Source organism: Pelophylax lessonae, assembly GCF_965119305.1.
Source record: "Pelophylax lessonae genome assembly, chromosome: 4".
In the NCBI taxonomy this organism is placed as follows: Eukaryota; Metazoa; Chordata; class Amphibia; order Anura; family Ranidae; genus Pelophylax; species Pelophylax lessonae.
In genome coordinates, this window is record NC_138771.1 from 469867519 (window position 1) to 469888971 (window position 21453).

At 43.3% G+C, this 21453-nt stretch overlaps 1 protein-coding gene across 2 annotated transcripts in view; it reads right to left on the reverse strand.

Annotated features, from left to right (window-relative positions):
- The window catches only part of BLTP3B (bridge-like lipid transfer protein family member 3B), a 167510-nt gene that overhangs the window by 81904 nt on the left and 64153 nt on the right, over window positions 1–21453 (reverse strand). For both annotated transcript variants that reach the window (XM_082253146.1, XM_082253147.1), the window contains exons 5-8: window positions 12334–12523; window positions 9603–9743; window positions 7618–7794; window positions 2197–2377 (exon numbers count right to left, since the gene is read on the reverse strand). In XM_082253146.1, the coding sequence (XP_082109272.1) occupies window positions 2197–2377; window positions 7618–7794; window positions 9603–9743; window positions 12334–12523 (689 nt within the window). The remainder of the gene's footprint in view (window positions 1–2196; window positions 2378–7617; window positions 7795–9602; window positions 9744–12333; window positions 12524–21453) is intronic.

Below are 21453 nucleotides of genomic sequence, written 5' to 3' on the forward strand. Positions count from 1 at the left end.
AAAAATGGCCTGGTCCTTAAGGGGGCAAAACCTTCCTGTCCAGAAGTGGATAAAATGTTTTTCTAGGTAGCACTGATGTGGAGGCACTAATATGCCTCACTTATCGGGACTGATGTGGAGGCACTAATATGCCGCACTGATGGGCACTGATAGGCACTGATAGGTAGCACTGATGTGGAGGCATTAATATGCCGCACTGATGGGCGGCACTGATAAGCAGTACTAGCAAGACATTGTGTTGCTCCAGGACAAAAAGCCTCCGTTCAAAGTTCAGCCTCAGAAAGGAAATTCAGGTGCACGCCCTGGTTTCAACAGAAGCATATGGAAGAAATGGACTGGATAGTGGCACTCCAAAAAAATGAACCATTTATTGAAGAAAAAAAAGATACAAAAATACATGAAGGATGATCATACCATAGCGGAGATGATGACACTGGCAGCTAACGCATTTCACACCCAAGCTGGTGCTTAGTCATAGCATGATTGGAGTGCCGCCATCCAGTCCATTTCTTCCACATGATAAGCAGTACTGTTATGCACTGATGCAATGATGGGCAGCACTGATGAGCAGGCACTGATGGGCACTGAAAGGCAGCACTGATTGGTGTCACTGATAGACACAGACTGGCGTCACCTGCTGGGCAATGCTGAGGCTGCACTGTAATGCTGTGCTCTGATTACCTGTACAGGTCTCCCCTGCGAGGATGCTGCTAATCTGGCTCTCCACATTTACACGTGATCGGCTGTGATTGGACACATAATGAGTTGCTGCATTGGCTCTTCAACAGATCGGGGTCATGCCATGTCATATATGTCTTGCTTCATAACATCAATACCCAATATAAAACCAGGTGGGCATGGATGGAGAGCTGATTCAGTGGTTCAACGGGCCACTTGAGTAGACTTGCCCTCCAGGCCTAAGGCTGCCAGCCCTCCCCTGAGCAGGGCGGGCATGAGACGGGGAGGGTCAGCAGGGCGGGCATGAGACGGGGAGGGTCAGCAGGGCGGGCATGAGACGGGGAGGGTCAGCAGGGCGGGCATGAGACCGGGGGTCTGCAGGGCGGGCATGGGACCGGGGGTCAGGAGGGCAGAGGATGTAATCAGGAGGGCAGAGGATGTAGTCAGCAGGGCACAGGACATGGGTCAGCAGGGCACAGGACATGGGCCAGCAGGGCACAGGACATGGGCCAGCAGGGCACAGGACATGGGCCAGCAGGGCACAGGACATGGGCCAGCAGGGTAAAGGTCATTGGCCAGCAGGGCAAACGATGGGGTATGAGGGCATAGAACAGAGGTCAGTAGGGCAGAGCATGGGGTCGGAAAGGCATAGGACAGGGGTCAGCAGGGTATATGATGGGGTAAGCATGACAGAGGATGGGGTCATCAAAGGACAGAGGTCAGTAGGGCAGAGCATGGGGTCAGCTAGGCATAGAAAGGGGTCAACAATGCAGAGCATGGGGTCAGCTAAGCAGAGGATGAGGTCACTGCTGACAGGGCACTCACCAGTGCTGCTCCTCCCTACATTTTACACAGCAGAGATTAGATTCTCTTACAGACACAACCTTGATCTGCACAGTGATTAGCTGGCCGTTGCAGCTGTGCGGTCTTTAAAATCTGAGAATTTCACAGGTCAGAGCTTCAACCGCCGACTATCAACTGCATAGAAGCAGGTGGTGTCTGGGAAAACCAACAGATTTCAGTGCTCCGCATGGGAGGAGGAGCTTAATGAACCTGGGCTCAGCATCCATGGTGGGGGAGGGTGGGGCACCACCTGGGGAGGTTGGGGCACCACCCCCTAGATCCAGCGGTCCTCAACACAGCTTCAAAGTTAGCTGCAGGCCAGCTGAGTGAGTTGGTGGGGAATGGAAATTAAGTGATAAAAACACACTGTGCTCCCTCCTGTGTAGCTAGCCGCAACCGCCGGCCAGCTTTACTAATGTTGGCAGGCTTCCCTTGCATGCCATCATCAATGCGGCTGCGTGCCATATCTGGCACGCATGCCAGGGGTTGCCGACCCCTGAGCTATAAACAAACTTTTTAAACATCTAGGTTTTCAGTTTTAGCTTACCAAGGATTTGTATATTTTAACAATGTAGCCATTTGCATATAGTTTTAACTTAAAAGTGCTTTGTACACCACAGTGCACAGGAAGTTCCAGGCCTAGGATGAGGCACTGATGGCATGAAGTGTGCTCACCTTTCTCCTTGGAGTGAATGTCATCACAGATGTGCAGGTCCAGGTGGGAGATGAGTAGGTGATAGGAGGTTTCCTTCACATCAAAGTCTCGGAATAGCTTTAGGATGGCCTGGTTCTGCTCAGCGGTTGTGGTTGACTGTTGGGTCTTCACCTGCTGGGAGCTTGTAGGAGGTGTCCAGCTCTGAAAAAGTAAACCCTGTATAAAAACTTTTGTTCTACATACCTCGAGGAGCCCATCGATCAGGCAGTTGTTTTTGTTTAACCAGCAGTTGTTTTTTGTTTAAAAAATGTACTTGATTCCCATCCATGCACTCGATGTGGATGGGGGAATCCTCCCCACTGAGCTTTTGTATTCTGACAGTGAGGAGACTTCCCCACCATCAGAATACACTAATCAGAATTGCAGGCTATAGCCTGCAGCACTGATTAAGCAGGGAAAATTTAACATGGTGGTGGTACATAAGTTAATTGGTAGATCCACTTCTGTACAACCTCCCTGCCCATACATGGATGGAAATCAGGCTGGTTGGCGCCTGCTGATTTGGCTGAATTTCGATCCCTGTATGAAACAGGAATTGCTGTGCCTGGTAGGAACTCCAGGCAAGTAAAGTTGCAACATAGTCACAAAAAAATAATTTTCCTAAAGTGACACAAAACAATATCCTTATTCCCCAAAATTAAAGAAGACATGTGGGAAACAGAAAAAAAAAAAAAAACTCTATGGCTGCAGCTTCGGTGTGATACTGAAGCTGTCCCCCACTTTCTCTAAGCCCGAGAACTGAGCGATGACATGAAAGTTGATCGCTCAGTTCTCGGTCAGCTCTAAGTCGAGATCGGTAACATCAGTCACTGCTCTGTGCTCTGCTCCTCCAGGGCTCATTGGAGTGTTGGGCAGGTCGAGCTTAGACTCCCAGGGGCGCGATGAGTGGCCAAGCCAGCTCCCGCTCCCTGTGACATTATTGCTGGGATCCCTCCAGAGCCTGGAGTGACATCAGATGACAGTGGGCTTTATCCTGCTGTTGGCTGATTCTGGGTCACAGGAGTGCAAAAGTATATATATGTAAAGCTTTGGCTATACTTCCCTTTTATTCAAACACATTCACTATTCTTTGGCTCTGTAAACAATTTTTTTATAGAATTGTTTACTACCATGCTGTTATTCCTCTTTGTAACATCCTCTTTTGAGCTCTGGAACCTCTCCACTCCACCTCACTTTTGTTTGTTTGGAACAAGCATTGCATGTTAGTTACAGTCATGTGCACTGCTCTATGCACACTACAAGTCTCATAGTGCATAGTTCTTACTCCATCAGCTTCCGAGGATGTCAACGTAATGACGAAACATGTAAAGCTGACGGATACACTACCACGGACATCTAACCCGGAGTGACACGCACGCCGACTCCATCCGCCTGCCGATTGCCGGACTGTAACTGTGTTAGGAGAGTAAACATCAGACACACGGTAAAAGTGCATATAGCGAACACTGTGCGGTCCAAACAGTTAGCAGGATTCGTTCACAACTTTTATTAAAACAATACTAGTTTAAAAAGCATTAACGAATTCTATGTGGAGTCCTTTGTCTTTGCCCAAGCTTTGTAGGAGGCGCTGATGCAAAGGACGCTATTTGCAGTGGACCCCAAGTCCTGGAGTCTTCTTGTATGCAGCTGATGGTTTTGTTGCAATAAGGCTCAAGTGAATTAATTCATCCGGCAAGCCCCCACCTTCCCCATGGGGTGTATTTGGTGTTAAGAGGTTCTCACCACCAATATTCTTCTGCATGCCTGGGAATGTATATGGACTGGTATAAGGCATAGCACAGGAAAAAGGACTGATTTGCTATTTGCACAGAGCACTGGAGCACTTGATTTAGGTTTTTAATTATATACACTTTATAAAGTGATATTGTTTACACACATATGCACTTTAGATTATTATTAATTGAAGATCATTATTCACTACTGCTGCTAAGTGGTATATATTTTTGCACTTTATATATTGCACATTATTTATTGATACTAGTATGCATTTGGTATAATCATATATATATTTAAAACACAATAGAATTACTGCGCTGCTGGTTCTGGTATTATCCATCTAGGTAGTGAGCAAAAGAGGGTGACTACTTTCCTACAGTCAGTGAGACCATGGAGAACAAAATGTAGCCACCCCCTCTGTCACAGTCGTTTTTTTAGGTTCTTGGAAGGGGATATAGTCATGTCCACAGTGGGGTTAAAACATTTGATAGAGATAACAATCAGTGTAGTACGATTTAACATTTGCACTGGTAACATTTTTAGGCCCTAAGAGAAAGTGGCCACCCTCTAAAAGGAAATTAGATCACAGCAGCAAACAAATAAAAAATAAAATAAAAAATGTAATTTGGTGATTTGGAGGGGATCTAGAGCAACCCGAGTTTATTGCCACTTTAAGAAAACTGCATACAAAGATGCAGCATGCAATACAAAGCTCAAAATAGATTTCAAGTTTGCATACATTTTATTGTTCCTGCTCTAAAATAACTTTCTTTTTCAGTTACCACTTTTCTTATGTAAGGAACCGTCCACATCTCGTGTAGCAGGAACAAGCATTCCAGTTCATGGCTTTTGTATTCACTAGATGGGCTGCCCTATGCATGGTTGTCACCCAAAATAAGCTTCAGCTCCTTTTTGGTCAAAAAGTTTTGCACAAAGGTATGTCCTGTCGCAATTTCTGTGCGATTATGTCCTGAGATAATCTCAGCAAATTCATACCACGTTTAAGATGCCATTAAGCATGAATGCCATCCAAAGGCGCTTTACTGCTATTTGGAATTGCAATTCCAAAATGACCAAGTGTGAATGGGGCCTAACTGTCTTATGCACAGGAATGATACACAGACTTTGAAAAGTCAGTTGGTGCCATGCCACATTTTTTAACGGAGCACCTAGCCAAGAATAGTGCTTTCCTCTGGTGGAACCAATAGAAGACGATTTAACTTCTGCTCAGAGATGCAAGCGCTTATTCCTCTCTGCTGTCCTGCTTTGTATTACATACACATATCTGTATATAGAGTATACATATCATATATACAAATCTTCTGGTTTAGCACCACTGTAGCAAAGTCCCTGGACTGAAAAAAACCTTGGTTCTAGGAAACCAGAAGATTTGTATCTGTATATATGATACAAAGTGGAACCTTAGAGAGGAATAAACACCATCATCTGAGTAGAAGCTCAAAAGTTTCCATCTGGTGTAGTGTTCTAGGTGAGCTGCTATGGAGCAAACACATTGCAGAAATCACTTTTAAGGCCGGTTTACACTATCCACATGTTAAAACGATCGGTTTTAGTGTGTGGGCTGGTATCAAGGCAGTGAGGGGGTAATAAAGAGTGTTTTTTTGCTTTTTTGGGCATGTACAAATGTACACTCCATTCAAGCCTCTACAGAGCAGCTGGGAGGAATGCCCTGTGGCAGGGTGACCAGTGGTGCCACCTGATTCGAAAAAATGAAGCATGTCTGCATTTTACTGCACATCACTGCAGTATTGTAAGTTGAATGGGCACTTAGAAAACAATTATTTTGTATGTGCCCTAGTGGTGATCTGTGTTGTCCTGTGCAGAACAACAAAGGTCACCGCATATAGTCTATGAACAAGTCCTCGTGGTTTGTAGAAAAATGTTTTTTACCCAGCTTTTCTACTTAGCATGGAATGCAGGTTGCTAAAGTATGCCGATCAAGAGGGACACAGAAAAAACAAGCTTCATATAATCTAATCTAGTGTTTCTCAACCTTTTTTCAGTCAAGGCACCCTCTAAAATTATGGACAGTCTTGACACACCCCATTCTAAAATGTAAAAAACTATTCTAATAATTTTACATAATACATCAACACCCACACACATAGGACACCCAATGTTAGAGGTGATTTTCTTTCTTCCAAACCCAATACATTTTTGCACACAGGTACAGACTAGTATTCCAATGTTTCTCTTCTCCCTCAGTTTTTCTCCATCAGCCAGCTAATGTGATCCCAGCACTGACAGAGAGGGGCAGGGGAAGATCAAACAAGGATGCTGTGCAGACGACTGACATTCTCCCTATCAACTGGTGACATCATTGGTTGTTAGGATGCCGGCAGCTAGAAGGTCATTATGGTGCACAATGAAAACCTGTGGCTTTGTGTAATTTAAAGGCAGGTTTCATCCACCTGCTGGCTTTTATACAACTTTTGGGTAATTTTTAGGCATTTTGCCAAGGCACCTCTGAAGAAATCTCAAAGCACCCTGGGGTGTCTGGGCACCCTGGTTGAAAAAGGCTGATCTGATCTTATATAATAGGTATAACGCCTTAAAATATAGGTGGGGGTAGAGCTTAGATCCACCTTGGTGTGGGAGTATATGTTTTGTAAAAGATAGTGGAATGGTGTTCATACCTTGTAGGACTTTAAAGGTGTGGGTTTTTTTGTGCTGATCTAATCTTACCGCACTCATTACTGCCTTCTAGTGGACTAATTTCTTCTTACAGGCTGCATTACCTTACTTGTAGCAACCTACTTTTCATTGTGATTGTTGTACAATGTTTCACTACTGGCAGCAAGGACGGTTGAATGTTAAAGCAGAACTTCATCCAAAAGGGGATCCCCCCCCCCCTTAGTTTTCAGAAGTACCTGCTCCCACTTCCGCTGGAATCGCCTAGGCAATTTCGCTGGAAAAAATTTTCAATACTCCTTCCCCCCCACCGTTATGGGACACGTAACAGGTCCCAGAAGGCTGTGGGTCCAATCACAAGGCGCAGTGCGGCTCACACATACACAATGTGGAGCCAGCTATGAAGTTGCAAGGAGTCACAGCAGGCTTTCCACGGTCAAGATGCCGGTGGAGGAAACCCAAAGACTGATGAAGAACCGTCCCAGGTGAGGATCTCTGGACAGGTGAGTGTGTGTTAATTAAAAGCCAGCAGAAACTCCTAATTTGACAGGCTGTTTGAACAAAAGTTGATTGGTGAATTGACTTCTGTACAACTAGAATACGCATACATGGATCAAAATTAAACCAAGTCAGTAGGGACTGGCAAAATTTAAATCCATGTATGGCTGGCTTTAGTGACTGACAGCACTATCAAACTGTGACCAAGTGGTTGATGCCATGTAGCACTGTGTTCACACGTTCATATACCCCCCAAGGATGCAAGCTACATGGAGTCCGCATTGCTCTTCCTTGTTGGTATAAGCTTCACTCCACAAGCATTTGCCCTCAAGAGTGTGAGTGTGTCTGTGATATGGTTATCAGACTGTCAGCTCATTCGGGAGCAGGAACTGATGTAACAGCCTATTTACTTTGTAAAGCACTAAAGCACTGCAGATTTTTTTTTTTGTACAATAAAGTCACTGAAGTGACACTTTACACCAGCACTGATAGCTAGGATAGGGTAGTGCAGTCACCTGTGTGGGCTCTGCGGTTCTGGCCATGCTTTTCCTCTGCTCCGTTGACCTTTCTATTGCTTCACTAAGAGATTTAGCGTACTGAACCATGGCCTTCAACTGCGAGTCCGTCAGCACCCATAATAAGTCGTCCAGGATCAGCACCAGCTTCGAGGCTACTACATTACAGTCTTTAAGCTGTTGAGAACAAGGAATACCATAAGCAAGCATGATGGTGTCAGTAATAAAAGCACCTTAAAAAGGAATCTATAGATTTTTACTTTTTGAAAAAAAAAATATATATATATATATATATATATATATACACACTGTATGTTCATGTGACCAGGGAATACAAAAAACGTCATCAACAAATGCTAATATTTTAAAAACATTTCTGTATACAGATTGTAAAAAATAAATTAAAAATGAAGCAGCCTATTCTATGCAAACTTATTAATGGTAAATGTAACCAATACAAGTAACTATATCAAAATCTTTATTTTAAAATAGAAAATAGAGCAGCCATATCTGTGTTCTGTATACGCCGGCTCTCCTTCCTGCTTATTAGTGTTGCGCAAAGGCTTCAAAGACAACTCTACCTTCATACAGTTTTCCTGGAGCTAAAGAAACCTCTCTTCCTCTGCCCTAGATGCCTTCTGATCTGAATCAGACGACTGCAGCCTGCAGGAATCTTCAAAGCCTTAGGCTGAAATTATTCCTTCCCCTGGTCATGCTTGCAGAGTAGATCATCAGAGATGTCTTCGGGACTATCCGCAGACAAGACACAGGAGATGCTTGGGAGACATTCCACTAAAACTCTAGGGGGATCTAATGTGCAGCAGGAATAAAGGACAATATTAGCCCAAGGTCCTGAAGATTCATGTAGGCAGCAATTCCCCAATAAAGGTTAGTATGCATCTAGGGAAGGAGAGGGTTGTTTTAGGTCATAAGGGGCAAAAACAAGATAGCTTTCCTTACATTTTTGTCGCCAGGGTAGAAATGGAGGCAAACAATACTAAAACTACTCTTTTTAGCAGAGCTGGGGGAAGTATGAACCTCTGTCAGGTTTCAATATTGTTTGTAACTCTGGTGGGCACATTCTTATTAACTTCCTGTGTGGTCATAAGAACCGTAAGTGAAAAGAACTCTCCTAAGGTTGGACACAAATAGTAAAAAAAATACCATACATCATTTCTACCTCTTCCATTTTGTTCTACCCCTTCCTTTTTTTATACTTAATTTTCTCACAAAAGGTGTCAAAGCGACACTGCCATCCCCAAAAAATCTTATAGCAGTTGCCTCCAAATTAAGTAATATACCGCTAGGGACTCCCCTACCTTCCCCCCCTTGGACCCCTATGTCATCACAGGGCTCATCAGTGACACAGAGGTTTGGGAATGGTACCACAGCACAAGGCAGAGGAAAAAGACATCTGACACTCCCAGAAGTGTCAAGGTCGAGTCTGACATAGGCTGCAGCACTTAAATGGTGGACTGGTAGGAGACAGAGACCACCCTACAGCAGGGAACATCTATTAAGTTTTTTTGTTGGGGTGGGATATTGACATTGACGCTTTAAGAGTTGGTGCTCCAGTAGATGCCTGCTCAGGTCTCTCAATATTGAGGGCTACGTAAATAAAATTACTAATCAACATCAGGCACTCTCTGGCATGCATGACTTTTGTCCTTCCCTTTTGGCTCCTAGTACCAAAGGCAGGAAAAGAGCCTCACATAAGGCAATAAAGCCTGGGTAGCTGACAGTACTGGCCTTCCCATTGTGACCTTGAGAGTCAAAGTGCAACCACAGTGAGTCAAATAAATGCTAAAGAGAAAATAAAACACAACTGCTACATAAAATGACCACTATATGAACACACTCTGATTTTCCATCTATAAATGAATGCCACAACAAGAACATTTTACAGAGATCTGTTCAAAGAGAGAGACAGATGGTGGAACACAGATTCTGCATCTTGCAATAAAACAAGGAACGTTCGCACTCACTCTCCTCTTCAGTGTGACTCTAATTTTGGACTGATTGGTGATAAGCCGGACAGGGGCGCTCATTATTTCATGATCGGAACTTTGAATGGCGTCTGCTTCTATCCGAATCATCTGCCAGTTTATCTCTTTGAACGTCAACACCTTAGGAAAGAAGAAAGAAAATCTCATTAGCTAATTTCACACTTGTCAAATCTGAAATTGTAGCGCTGTGGGCTAACCTACACACACGTTACACTTGTTACAGTAGAGTACTTTTGCTCCAAAATGGGTTCTAAAGCCTAAACTATTGTTAACCTAATGCATTAGAATAAAAAATGTTTAGGTGGAATTATCACTCCCGTGGCTCCTGTGAGGAGGAAGTGGGGGGGGGGGCTGTGACATCTATCTAATGGACACAGGCAGCATGGCTTGGGATAGAGCCCGCGTGAGTGCCCCCATAGCAAGTGGTTTGCAATGGGGCACTCACAGAACAGGAAGAGTCACTAGGGGATCCCAGAAGAGGAGGTTTGACTCTAGTAGTTCAGGCCTAATTACTGAAGCCTGAGGGTCAGCATGGCATGTGAACCTTGGTGGCCTCTATGACTTCTTCATGAACGAATAGATATAAGCCATTCCTACAAAAAAAAAAAAAAAAAAGAACCAGACTACCAGCATGCAGTCCATATTATGGCTGCCTCTTCTATGGTGTAGATGTGACCAACAATCTAATGCTTGAATAAGCGCCAATGTGTGCCAAATCTGCAGCCCAAGGGTCACACTGGGCAGGCCCTCAGGTTACATTGCTCGGTATTCAGTGCTACCGATCATGATTAATGTGTGACCTAGAAACATTTCTGGAACTTCGCTGTCATTCTGTGTCATGTACCTAGCAAGGTGGTCCCGAGAATGTACTCTCTGTAGCACCATATGTGAAAAGGGAACTGCCTGATTGTGCTTAAGAACCTGCCCTGCCAGAACCAGAACTCAAGCAGGTGGAAGAATATTCAGAATGGCTTCTGCAGGTTAAATGGTTATTTTTTTTATTTTACTCTTATTTTTTGTAATGTGCATTCAACATTTTTGTTTATTTCTCATTGATCTCAATGAATCTTGCTGTAGGAGAAATCAAATGTGTGGACAGTGGTTTTCAGATGGCTACAAGGAACACAAAAGTGGGAGTAATGGTTTGTAACCTTTTTTTAGCAGTTCAATGTAGCACCTCTCCAGTCCCTGTTGATCTCCTGCAGCATGTCTGCAGTCTTTGGCCATCTCCAAGATAAGATATGAAATCACTAGCACTCCAAAGTGAAGCACGTAATGCCTCAGAAGAAAATGTTTTACTATTTTTGGTGGGATTAGGACATCATCAGGACGTCATGGGACTGGGGGGTGTGTTACATGGGTTGCTATAGGCTATACCAGGATATACACAGTATGTGTTTATTGTCACTATGTTACCTTGAAACGCACAAAATGTCAGTATTTGACTTATGTAAACGTATCAATAAGAGATATGTATCTGTATAGAGAATTGAGGACTTTGCACCACGTAATCTCCCATCATCTCCTCTAGGATGTGTCCAGTCTCTAAACACTCCTGTAGCTTAAATTATTGAACCCTTCCACGCTATGCCTAGAAAGAACTACCCCCATACAAATAATATAAACCAATCCCAAAAGTGGAAATCAGCGCTAAAGTAGCAATCTAAAAATAACCGCGCACAATGAGGCAATAAATTAAGATAGTGAAGACACAATCTCCAACAGGTAGAGCTCTAAATACTAACCCAAACACACTCAAAATATAAACAATGCTGCAATTTACTAAACACAAAAATATAAAATGTTCCAATATGCCAAAGCATGTGTTACAAATCATAAATATTCTAAAATTACAGTCTTCTTAAAAAGATAAAAATAAAAAAAGGTAAGTAAATGAAAAAGTATAAAGTCCCCTCCAAGCCTATTGTGTACAAGGCTTGGTTTGTTGCAACATTTTATATTTTTCTGTTTGGTATATTGCAACATGGTGTAGGTTTTGTAGCAGCGTGTGTTTGGGTTAATATTTAACACTTTACCTGTGGGCGATTGTGGTTTCACCATCTTTATTCATTGCCACACTCCTGTAGAATGTCTGCAGTCTTTAACCAACTCCTGCTGCATGCTTCCAGTCTCTGGCCATCTTCTTTAGTATGTGCCCACCTTTAAACCACTTATATAGCTTGTGTGCAATCTCTGTCCATCTCTTGCAATATGTCCTCGGTCTCTGACTGTCTCCTGTAGACTCTCTGCAGTTTCTATTTAAATGTGAAATTACTACAGTGCAATGGGTATTGTGGATCCTAGTCTCAGCTGGCTTTTCATAAACTACAAGAATTATGTAGGAATGGATACGACAGAGCTATGGAGTCACATCATTCTGCCCAGAGTCACCATCACAGCTTCTTAGAAGGTGGCAGACCCCCCCCAAAAAAAAAAAACCCCACCATTGCAGAGATTTTGGTGTACAGGTCTATTGTGTCTCTTCTGGCTTCAACATTGCCTGGTTCTGATGAGCTCAGCTGGAAAAAGGCACCTTTGGGTGCAATGGATTTCAAGGTGGCAGCATAGTCTGGATTGGTGGAACATATCTATTTGCTGAAAAAACCAACACACATATGTGTCCAGGCCAGTCACGTGAAGGGTGTATTCTCGAACCCAGGTGCAAAATCGAAAAAATGTAGAACATTCACTCCAATTTGCTTTATCTTACCTCTCCACGCTGCGGGTCTTGTATTCGAGTGAAACGCAGATCACTAAGTTGCCAATTGGCATTGACACTGTATATTCTTAGCTGGGACAACTCAAATGAAGCATTGAATGCCTTGGCTTTCATGCGGATGACGATGGAATTGACAGACAGGGAGATTCCTTCTACTACTTTTTCTGCAAAACCATATTCACTGGAAGATAAATGAAAAAAGTAGTCAAATATAAGATAAAAAATGGAAGTCTGAAAATTGACATAACAGAAATTAACATTATTTTAGGCTACTTTATTGCTCTTTATTGTGTGTAAGACTGGCTTCTTCAACATGTCAAGACTAACGCTGTCTACAGCATCCTGATCTTAAACAAAATGTATGAAGGTAATATGGTACTGGAACTCTACAGAATGGATCATGATAACATAGCTCTGGGCTTCTGTTCAATTGCCTGCTGCAGCAATGTTAAATAACCAGTACTTCCAGGTATGTACAAACACATGGCGCTCTCACCTAAAGTATAACTAAAGGCAAAACTTTTTTTTTTTAAGTTTTGGAAACAGTGGAGAGGAATTAGAACACCTGTCAGTTTTTATTACTGTCTGTGCCCCCATTAAAGTGGTAATATACTACGCTTTTTAACTTTTACCTACAGGTAAGCCTATAATAAGGCTTACCTGTAGGTAAAATAAATATCTCCTAAACCTGCACGGTTTAGGAGATTTTCACCCTGCATGCAGCTGCTGAAACCAGCGGTGCATGCGCTCTGAAGGTCTGGCGTATCTTGCCGGAACCTTCAGAGCCCCTTGCTGGAAAGTGAACTCCAGCGTGCACAGTGCCGGAGCTGCCGAATCGGAAGAGGCGCCGAAGGAACATGTCTGCTCCCTCTGCGGTGTCCGGGCGACCGTGTCGGGGGTTCGTTCTAAGGTAAGTATTTCAAAATGTGCTAGTATGCAATGCACATTATGCCTTTGTCCTGCAGGGATACCAGCGCTTTATGGAGATTCACACTCTCCATTTGATCTGTTTACCATTATCATTGAAAGTAATAGAGGGGAAATCATCCAATGAGGACACTAGTTCTGGTTACCTGGGGGTCCCCAAGGAATTCCTTTAATTTGCAGGAATTTCCTCTCACTTCCTGTTTGGCTATGGGACAGGAAATGAAGGGAAATCTTCACAATGGGACACAGATGGCGAAAAAAAATCTGACAGGAGTTAGAATCCTCTCGTTCTCCATCCAAAATGAAAAGAAAAAAAGTTTTGCCTATAGTTTTACTTTAAGGTGACTCACTGTGGGAATAGGTTCTTCAACCCCTTTGCTAAAAAGATTGCATAAACTGTATCTTCCTGGAAGATTTCTGTGACCACCATGTTTTCCTAAAAAGTCAGTCCACCCATAAGTGATAATTTTGCTAAAAAGTGGAACCTAATTAACTTGTAAACCTTTCCTATATGTTTGGGGTGTTGTTTTAAAGGTCTGTTCTAGTGTGACAATGCTGATCCTCCATGGATACAGTACAGGGAGAGTAGGAGCTGCCATCATAGGACAGGAATAGTATTACAAGAAAAGATTACCAGGCGACAAAGGAAAAACCTCCTGAAAAATAATTAAAATTAATTTAGCCACCACACCTAATAACTGGTAAACTGCAATATCACCTTTTTTTCTTGTTTTTTTTGGGTTACATTTTATTCAAGCCCAAAACCAAACAAAAAGCCAATAAAACTCCAAGACTGTACTCAGACTCCTAACATATTTTTATTTAATAGTGCACAGTGCTATAAAACTGGCTAGTAACACATTTGATTTCCAAACTCATGATAAACCAACAGCATAAAGCATACATCCTTATTTGCAGCATAAACACAGCGATAATACAGGCTTGATTAACAGCCCAGGTGGCAGTGTGGCATTTCAGGCTGACAAATCGCCCCACAGTGACATCAATCAGAACAAAGCTATATTCATTCAGAAAATATATTCTGTCCTCCGCAGCAAAAGCTCCATTTGTTACAGTAATATTTTCTACATGGAGACTGTGGGATGTATAATTCTATTTTACTAGTAAGATTGGGTCCTTCTCTGTTAACATCAGAAGACAATGAAAGATTTCATTACTGAAAATATCAGAAAGAACAGTAGGGATGCTTGTAACAACCCTTTATTTTAGTGCAGATAAGAAGCTGGAAGGAGAAAATTATTAAAGCTCCCTTCACACTAGCGCAACTTCTAAGTCGCACAATTTCCAGTGCGACTTTGATGCCACTTTACACTTAATGGATCTAAGTCGCACCAATATAGTGCAGGCACCTTTTCAAAGTCGATGCAACTTTAAGTCTCACCGGTTTGAATGGGTGCCAGTAAAAATAATGGTGTGCGACTTTTCATGTGATTTTGGTGTCCAAAGTTGCATGAAAAATTAAAAACAAGTGTGAATTGAGCCTTAAGCCCAACTCCACTTTTTAAAAATAAACTGCCCAGCACTGGTAAAAAAATAAAAATATACGATTTTTGTATTCCCAATAGTGCTGAACGATAGTCGATGTGATATCGACTATCGTTCTGCGGGCGTGGGTGATATTCATATCGCCGAAGACGCGATATTTAGCATAGGCAGGGAGGCAAGGAGAAGTCAGGATTCGGGGGGAGGAGGAGGACTCACAGTGCTGGCAGCCGACACATCCATTTTGCTTTCGGCTGTGATCGGAACTCCGCCCCTCCAGCCCGATGCAATCCAGCCCTCCCAACTCTGCCTCTAGTATCCAGCCGACCATTATTTCGCCCTGCTCCGCCCATTGTCTCTCCTGGCTGCATCGGGGGCGGGATCAGGCTGTAATGTTTTGTAAATAGATTGAATGGAGAGACAATGGGCGGAGTAATGGTCGGCTGGAGACTTAGAGGCAGAGCTGGGAGGGCTGGATTGCATGGCGGTGGAGAGGCTGCAGAGCGCTACAATGCAAAGCAGCAGGAGAGGGGGGAGAGACGTCCGGAGCATGGCGGTGGAGCACCGGGGGACAAAGGCTGCTACCGTACTACTGCTGGGACACTTCACTCAGCCCACTTCCTCTACACTCCGGCTCTGACACAAGGCTCGGGCTGTCCGGGCGGGAGAAGTTCTACAAGTGTGGAGGATCCCCTGGCGGAGAGCTGAGCTCTGCTCACTGATCCCTCCTCCGGAGACTGTCCGGGAGAAATATTGCGATATATCGTTAAAAACCAAATATCGCAATGTACTTTTTTCCCCAATATCGTGCAGCCCTAATTCCCAATATAATCCTTTTTATTGCATTCGTTGAAGAACATAAAGTCTTTAACCTTCAGGTTATACTGCCGTCTACAGAAGGACTGGACGCTGGCAAACAAAAAACAACTGCAGGCCAGTTCATGATAATCTCTCCTACTACCAGCATGCTTTCGTTATATAGCAAAGAATACAGAGGGTGTAGGCAGGTTGAAATGCATACAGTTTCCAGCAGCCAACCCAGGCAGAGGAAAAGGTAAGCATTTTTGGCATAGTTCATGGCCTAAAACCGATAAGACCAGCGAGTAGTAATTGCCCTTCAGAGACTGCTGTAGAAGACAGTGTGTAGTGTAGTGTGACAGTGTGAAGACACTGGGAGCCAAGGACAGCATCCACGCCATGAACAACGCCTGTATAGACTCACACTTCACGGAGGTATGCCCGGGCCACTACATCATGTTAGTTAGGATTAGGGAAAGGACATTGTTCATGCTGTATAATCATGCTGCATTTCAACAGTGAAGTAATGTTAACCATTCTGCACAAACAAAATGGCCCCTGCCCCCACCTAGAACTGGCCTTCACAGCAAGGAGCATATGGAAGGGCAACAAATGCAAGACAAAACCAGAAAAATTCCCACCAGTCTGCTTACCAACCAAATTAAACTGTCTAACAGTATGGGTTAAAAACGGGTTTAGTTAGCACACATTTGCAAACGCATGCGTAAGCTTCAGGGCCACTTCACGGCACCCTGTATTACCTGCAGTCCTAACTCCTGTAAATCTATGAGAGTCTCCACAGTGGAAGCACATGCATTCTAATGGATAGATAGGGGGCAGGTGGGCCTGGAGGTAGCCCAATCCTCAAAAGGCACAGGGGCACAATGGACACCCAGCACATAGCACAATGGCAGCAAATATTGACAATTTGGCCCCAAATTGGACAATGTCACTTAGGGGTGTACTCACTTTTATTGCCAGCAGTTTTGACAATAATGGCTGTGTGTTGAGTTATTTTGAGGGGACAGAAAATTGACACTATAGTACAAGCTGTACACTCACTACTTTACATTGTAGCAAAGTGTAATTTCTTCAGTGTTGTCACATGAAAAAATATAATAAAATATTTACAAAAATGTGAGGGGTGTACTCACTTTTGTGAGATACTGTATGACTCATGGGTACACCATGCCTGTAAAATGTGTGTGAAGTTGTATTGCCTTTTGTTTGCAAAGAGATGAATGCTGAATACCCATACAGGTTTCACACCATGTACAATGCTCTGCAAAACAGCGCACCAGCCTTTCCTCTCTTCTTGACATTAAACGGAATGCTAAAGTATGCGTATCCATGTCCGTAAATATGCATAGTCACGTTTGTTTTATCAAGTCAGACACACCAGTTAGACAGTGGATGCCATAATCAAATATTTGCACTGCGATTGTAAAAACATTAGATTAACTAGTCCTAGAGTGCTCATGCACCAAAGAGTTCTTAAAGTTTAAATTCTGCTCTGTACAGTATAAGGCCAAAGGTTAATGGACACCTGAAGATTACATCTATACGAGCTTGTTGGCCACTAGGTGGCTTGGTTTCTGATATGATAAAGTATAGGGAAAGCTGTAATTGGAGTTGGGCCTATTTTGGAGAAAACCTTCCTCTAGTGATGTAATGGGTGGAGTTAGTGCCATATAAGCGCCAGGATGGGAAGGGCCTAGTGAGATAGGGCATGGAAGCAAAACACCCCAGAGCTCCTAGGATGTAATCGGCTACTAACCTAAGGGATCTCTATGGGGCTGAAACCCCAGGCAAGGTGGTTCAGAACTCCGTAGAAACAGCTGTATTTGCCCTGACTCTTTACAGACTCCTATGGTTCATGAGTGAGGTGTGAAATGCCTTTTGGGCAAATAGTCCTCAGATGGGAGTACTAATTCACCTGGGAATGAGTGTGTCATCTGGGACTGTGAATGGCTGGGAAGAGCTATGGAAGGGACATTGGGAGACTGGCAATACCAATTTACTAATGAGGGCACCTTGATTATGCTCGGTGGTAGAAACTGGATGCTGTAGACTTAGTATACATGCGAGAAATGGTAACAATCATGGGGTGCTCCCAACGAGAGGAGGTGCAAAGGGAAGGTTGACAACTACAGAATGTCTACTCCTGTGTATGGCGTTCCATGTTAATTAAATCTGTTAGTATGTCAAGGCGATGTCAGATGTCACGGAAACCTTGCAAAGTTACCATAAAGTGTGGAAAATGCATTTGGGTGTAGACCTTCCTTTTTTCCCCAAATATTAAGGCCCATGACCGGGAATATTGTCACAAAGAAAGTGCAGTGCTCTCCTTTAATAAAGTGCATTCAAATTATAGTACATAATTAAATATCTGAAAACTGTGTAAAAATCATCTATATATAATAAATGTACGTGAGTCCATCTTTTCTTTTAAATAGATTTTATATATATATATATATATATATATATATATATATATATATATATATATATAAAATTACTCTTCAGTAATTCCTCTTATCACCACAGTGCCCTTCAACCAAACTATGGGAGTCTACTCACCTGCTTGAATGGACCTCACTAATTAACTAGTAGCCTGAACCTTTGAGAAAGCCCATTGGGCGCTATGCGTTAGGTGGTCAGTGACGTAATCACGCTGGGACTAGGGTGAGTTTTATATGCAGAAAATTGTATTGTGAAACGCTTGTTTTTTTACTTCTTAAATGCGAGTGGATTTTTATATTGAAATACATGCTTTTTTTGCGATTTGCACTATGGTTCTTTCCTTTTGCCTCCGATATGATTGACACCACGCTGGGAGCCACCAATTTTTTTTTTTTGGGGGGGGGGGGGGGAGTGGGAATGGTGCCACTTATAACACTGCAAAATGCATATAGACCTATAGACCTAGTTTTAATTCAAGCAGGTGAGAAGACACCCATAGGTGGGGTTAAGGGCACTGTGGTGATCAGGGGCAATTACTGAAGTGTTTCTGGTGTATGGGACTGCACTGAATCAATGGACATTGAATCATTTATTGGACTGTATATATATTTAAAAGAAAAGATGGACTCACATAAATTTTTTTTTTTATTTACATAATTTTTACACTGTTTTCAGATATTTATTTATGCACTATATTGAATGCACTTTATTGAAGAGCACTGCACTTTTTGAGACTATATATTTATTGCATTTTGTACAGGTGGTTGGATGCATAGTGGTGCTAGTTGCTTCCTATAGTACAGTATATAGAGTTGAGTAATAGGTGGTTTATACACCGGGATAGTGCAGAAAGTTTTTTCACATTTCTATAACGAGGGATGTCATGAGCAGACCTACAGCCAGGAGGGTGTCACAATATGGTAGAGAGTTTATCTATAGCAGGTGGATAGCTGTGTTGTGAAAATGTTATTGCGGACATTTCTTTAGGATGTATTTTCTTTTGTTAAATTGCCATAATGTCTCCCAGTGTCAGTTTACCAGTAATTGCTATGCACAGTGATTATTGCTTTAACTGGCATTGAGAAAAGGCCCGTTGGTGAAAACCTTCCATTAGATGGGATAGCATAATACTTGTAGCTTGATTGCAGCGCAAGGAGAGTCTATCGCACAAATATATACCCGCCATCCGGGGCCCCGTCTATTTACTGTGGAGATGTGTTTGTGATGTAGAATTCTTATAGTTTTACCAAGATTAATGGATGGCGTCTTTCAGTCATATTTGATCCATATGACTGAAATACTGCTGCTATTGTCTTATGCAGATATAATAAAGTCTCATCGACTGGAACAAATAGCATGGTCACTATTAAATATGGTTTTCTATTAACTATATTTGATGGGATCCACTAACAGGTAATGAGTCCGTGTTTGTGAATGAGCACAGCCAAGTCCATAAGATGGCAGCAATTTCTGCTCATCTCTGCACATGTCTGTGTTTTTACATAAACACTGACTCTTCGTTCCTATTGTACTTTTTGAATGTATACATGTTCTGTGATTGGTGGTCTTGAAGCCACTCTCTGTAACCCCCTTTGTTCACTTGCTGTAAATATACCAAGCCCTGCTCTGAAGGTCAGACTCCCACAGGAAGCTCACACACAGCACAGACCACACACACCCATTCATGCATGCAGACACACAGACATTCACAGAAGCACACAGAGACTGGACTGACACACACACACAACCACGCGCTCTCACACACATATACATACCCAGAGAGAGAACAGACAGGCAGATAGCATCAATATGACCCAGCGTGTCTGTACCTTTTTTGTTGCCAAGTGCTTGGTAAACCTTATGCCAAAGAGCGGTACATTTGTACTTTTCAGTACAAGCGATTAATGGCGTTTGGTGCGTATTACTATCCACCAGTGCGCTTTTCAGTGCACTGAGCGGGTTTCTATGCTCCAAGCTCTATTAATTTTCACAACAGCTGTCCTATCCAAGAAAAAGCAGGATGGAACTTGTACAGTTTGGTGCCAACATTTAGCCAATCGTGAGCCCCCTTCCAAACCTATCGGACATCCCAATCGAAAACCACAAGCATAGACAGGGAGTTGGTCCCCTTTCATACAAGAACATGGAGTGTCTCTGAACTATTTACCACTTCTGGACCCAAAGGTTTTACTCCCTTAAAGCGGGTTTCCACTCATTTTTGTGTTTATTAAAAGTCAGCAGCTACAAAAAGTGTAGCTGCTGACTTTTAATAAACACACATTCACCTGTCCCACGGTCCAAAGATGCGGCCGCCCGAAGCCTAGCTCGTCTCCCTCTCCGCTCAGGGGCACCGGCATCTCTAGTGTGGACACCTGGCAGCTTGCGGCTTCACAGCCGGGTGTGCACCGCGCGAGTCGCGCTGCATGTTGTGAATGGCCAGGCAATCTTCTAGGACCTGTGACGTGTCCCAGAAGATTACAGGGAGTGAGGGGGAGAGAAGAACTTCCTCTTGAGGCGCATAGGCAACCGGCGCGGAAGTGGGAGCAGGTACCTGTCAAAACAAGGTACCTGCCCCCCCCCCCCCCCCCAAAAAAAAAAAAATGACATGCCAAATGTGGCATGTCAGGGGGTCAGGAGTATTTGAAGTGGAAGTTCCCCTTTTGACAGAACTAACTGCACTCCTGTGTTACATAGGAGATGTCCAAAAAAGCTTTGGCCATACTTCTCCTTTATTGCAAAACGGTAAAATGTACCTTACTATCTGTCCTACTAACCCTTTTCCCTCAAAATTTACCTGATGCCTATAACTGCTCCTATGTTGTCTCGGATACAGCACCACTCCCCTCACTTCCTGGTCTCCTGCTACTGTCAGTCATACGACTGTAAGGAACAGGGGCGTGGCTTAACTGTGCAGTGTTTGTCTATGGACACACACACAGCTCTGCTTGGGAACACACACGCACTGGTGCCTCCTTATCACCAGCTTGCCAAGGAGGAACCTAAAGGAGGAAAGAGCGGACAGCGCCGGCAGGAGACTTCCAGGGAACTGTGGTTCATGCCACACACAGCGGATGGAGTGTACCCGGGTTAATTCACACACAGTAGAGAAGCATGGTCCCCTCTGTGTGCACTGTGTTCCAAAAGGGGCTGTGGTTACAACAGCAGCAAGGCTGGATGGAGGGAGTAGCCACAAAACTGACCACGGAAGATATCAGTACACTGTGCATTTATCATGGTGTCCTGTTAATTCCTGCATCGCACCCATTGAGAACTAGATTTAAAAAGAACACATATCTTGAATCTTATTTTTTGGGGAAACATACTGTACTTTTCCACTAAAGTGGAATGTTACGTGAAACATAAAAATGTGTAAACAGCTCTTCAATACAGAAGACACACTATGGGGTTGATTTATTAAAA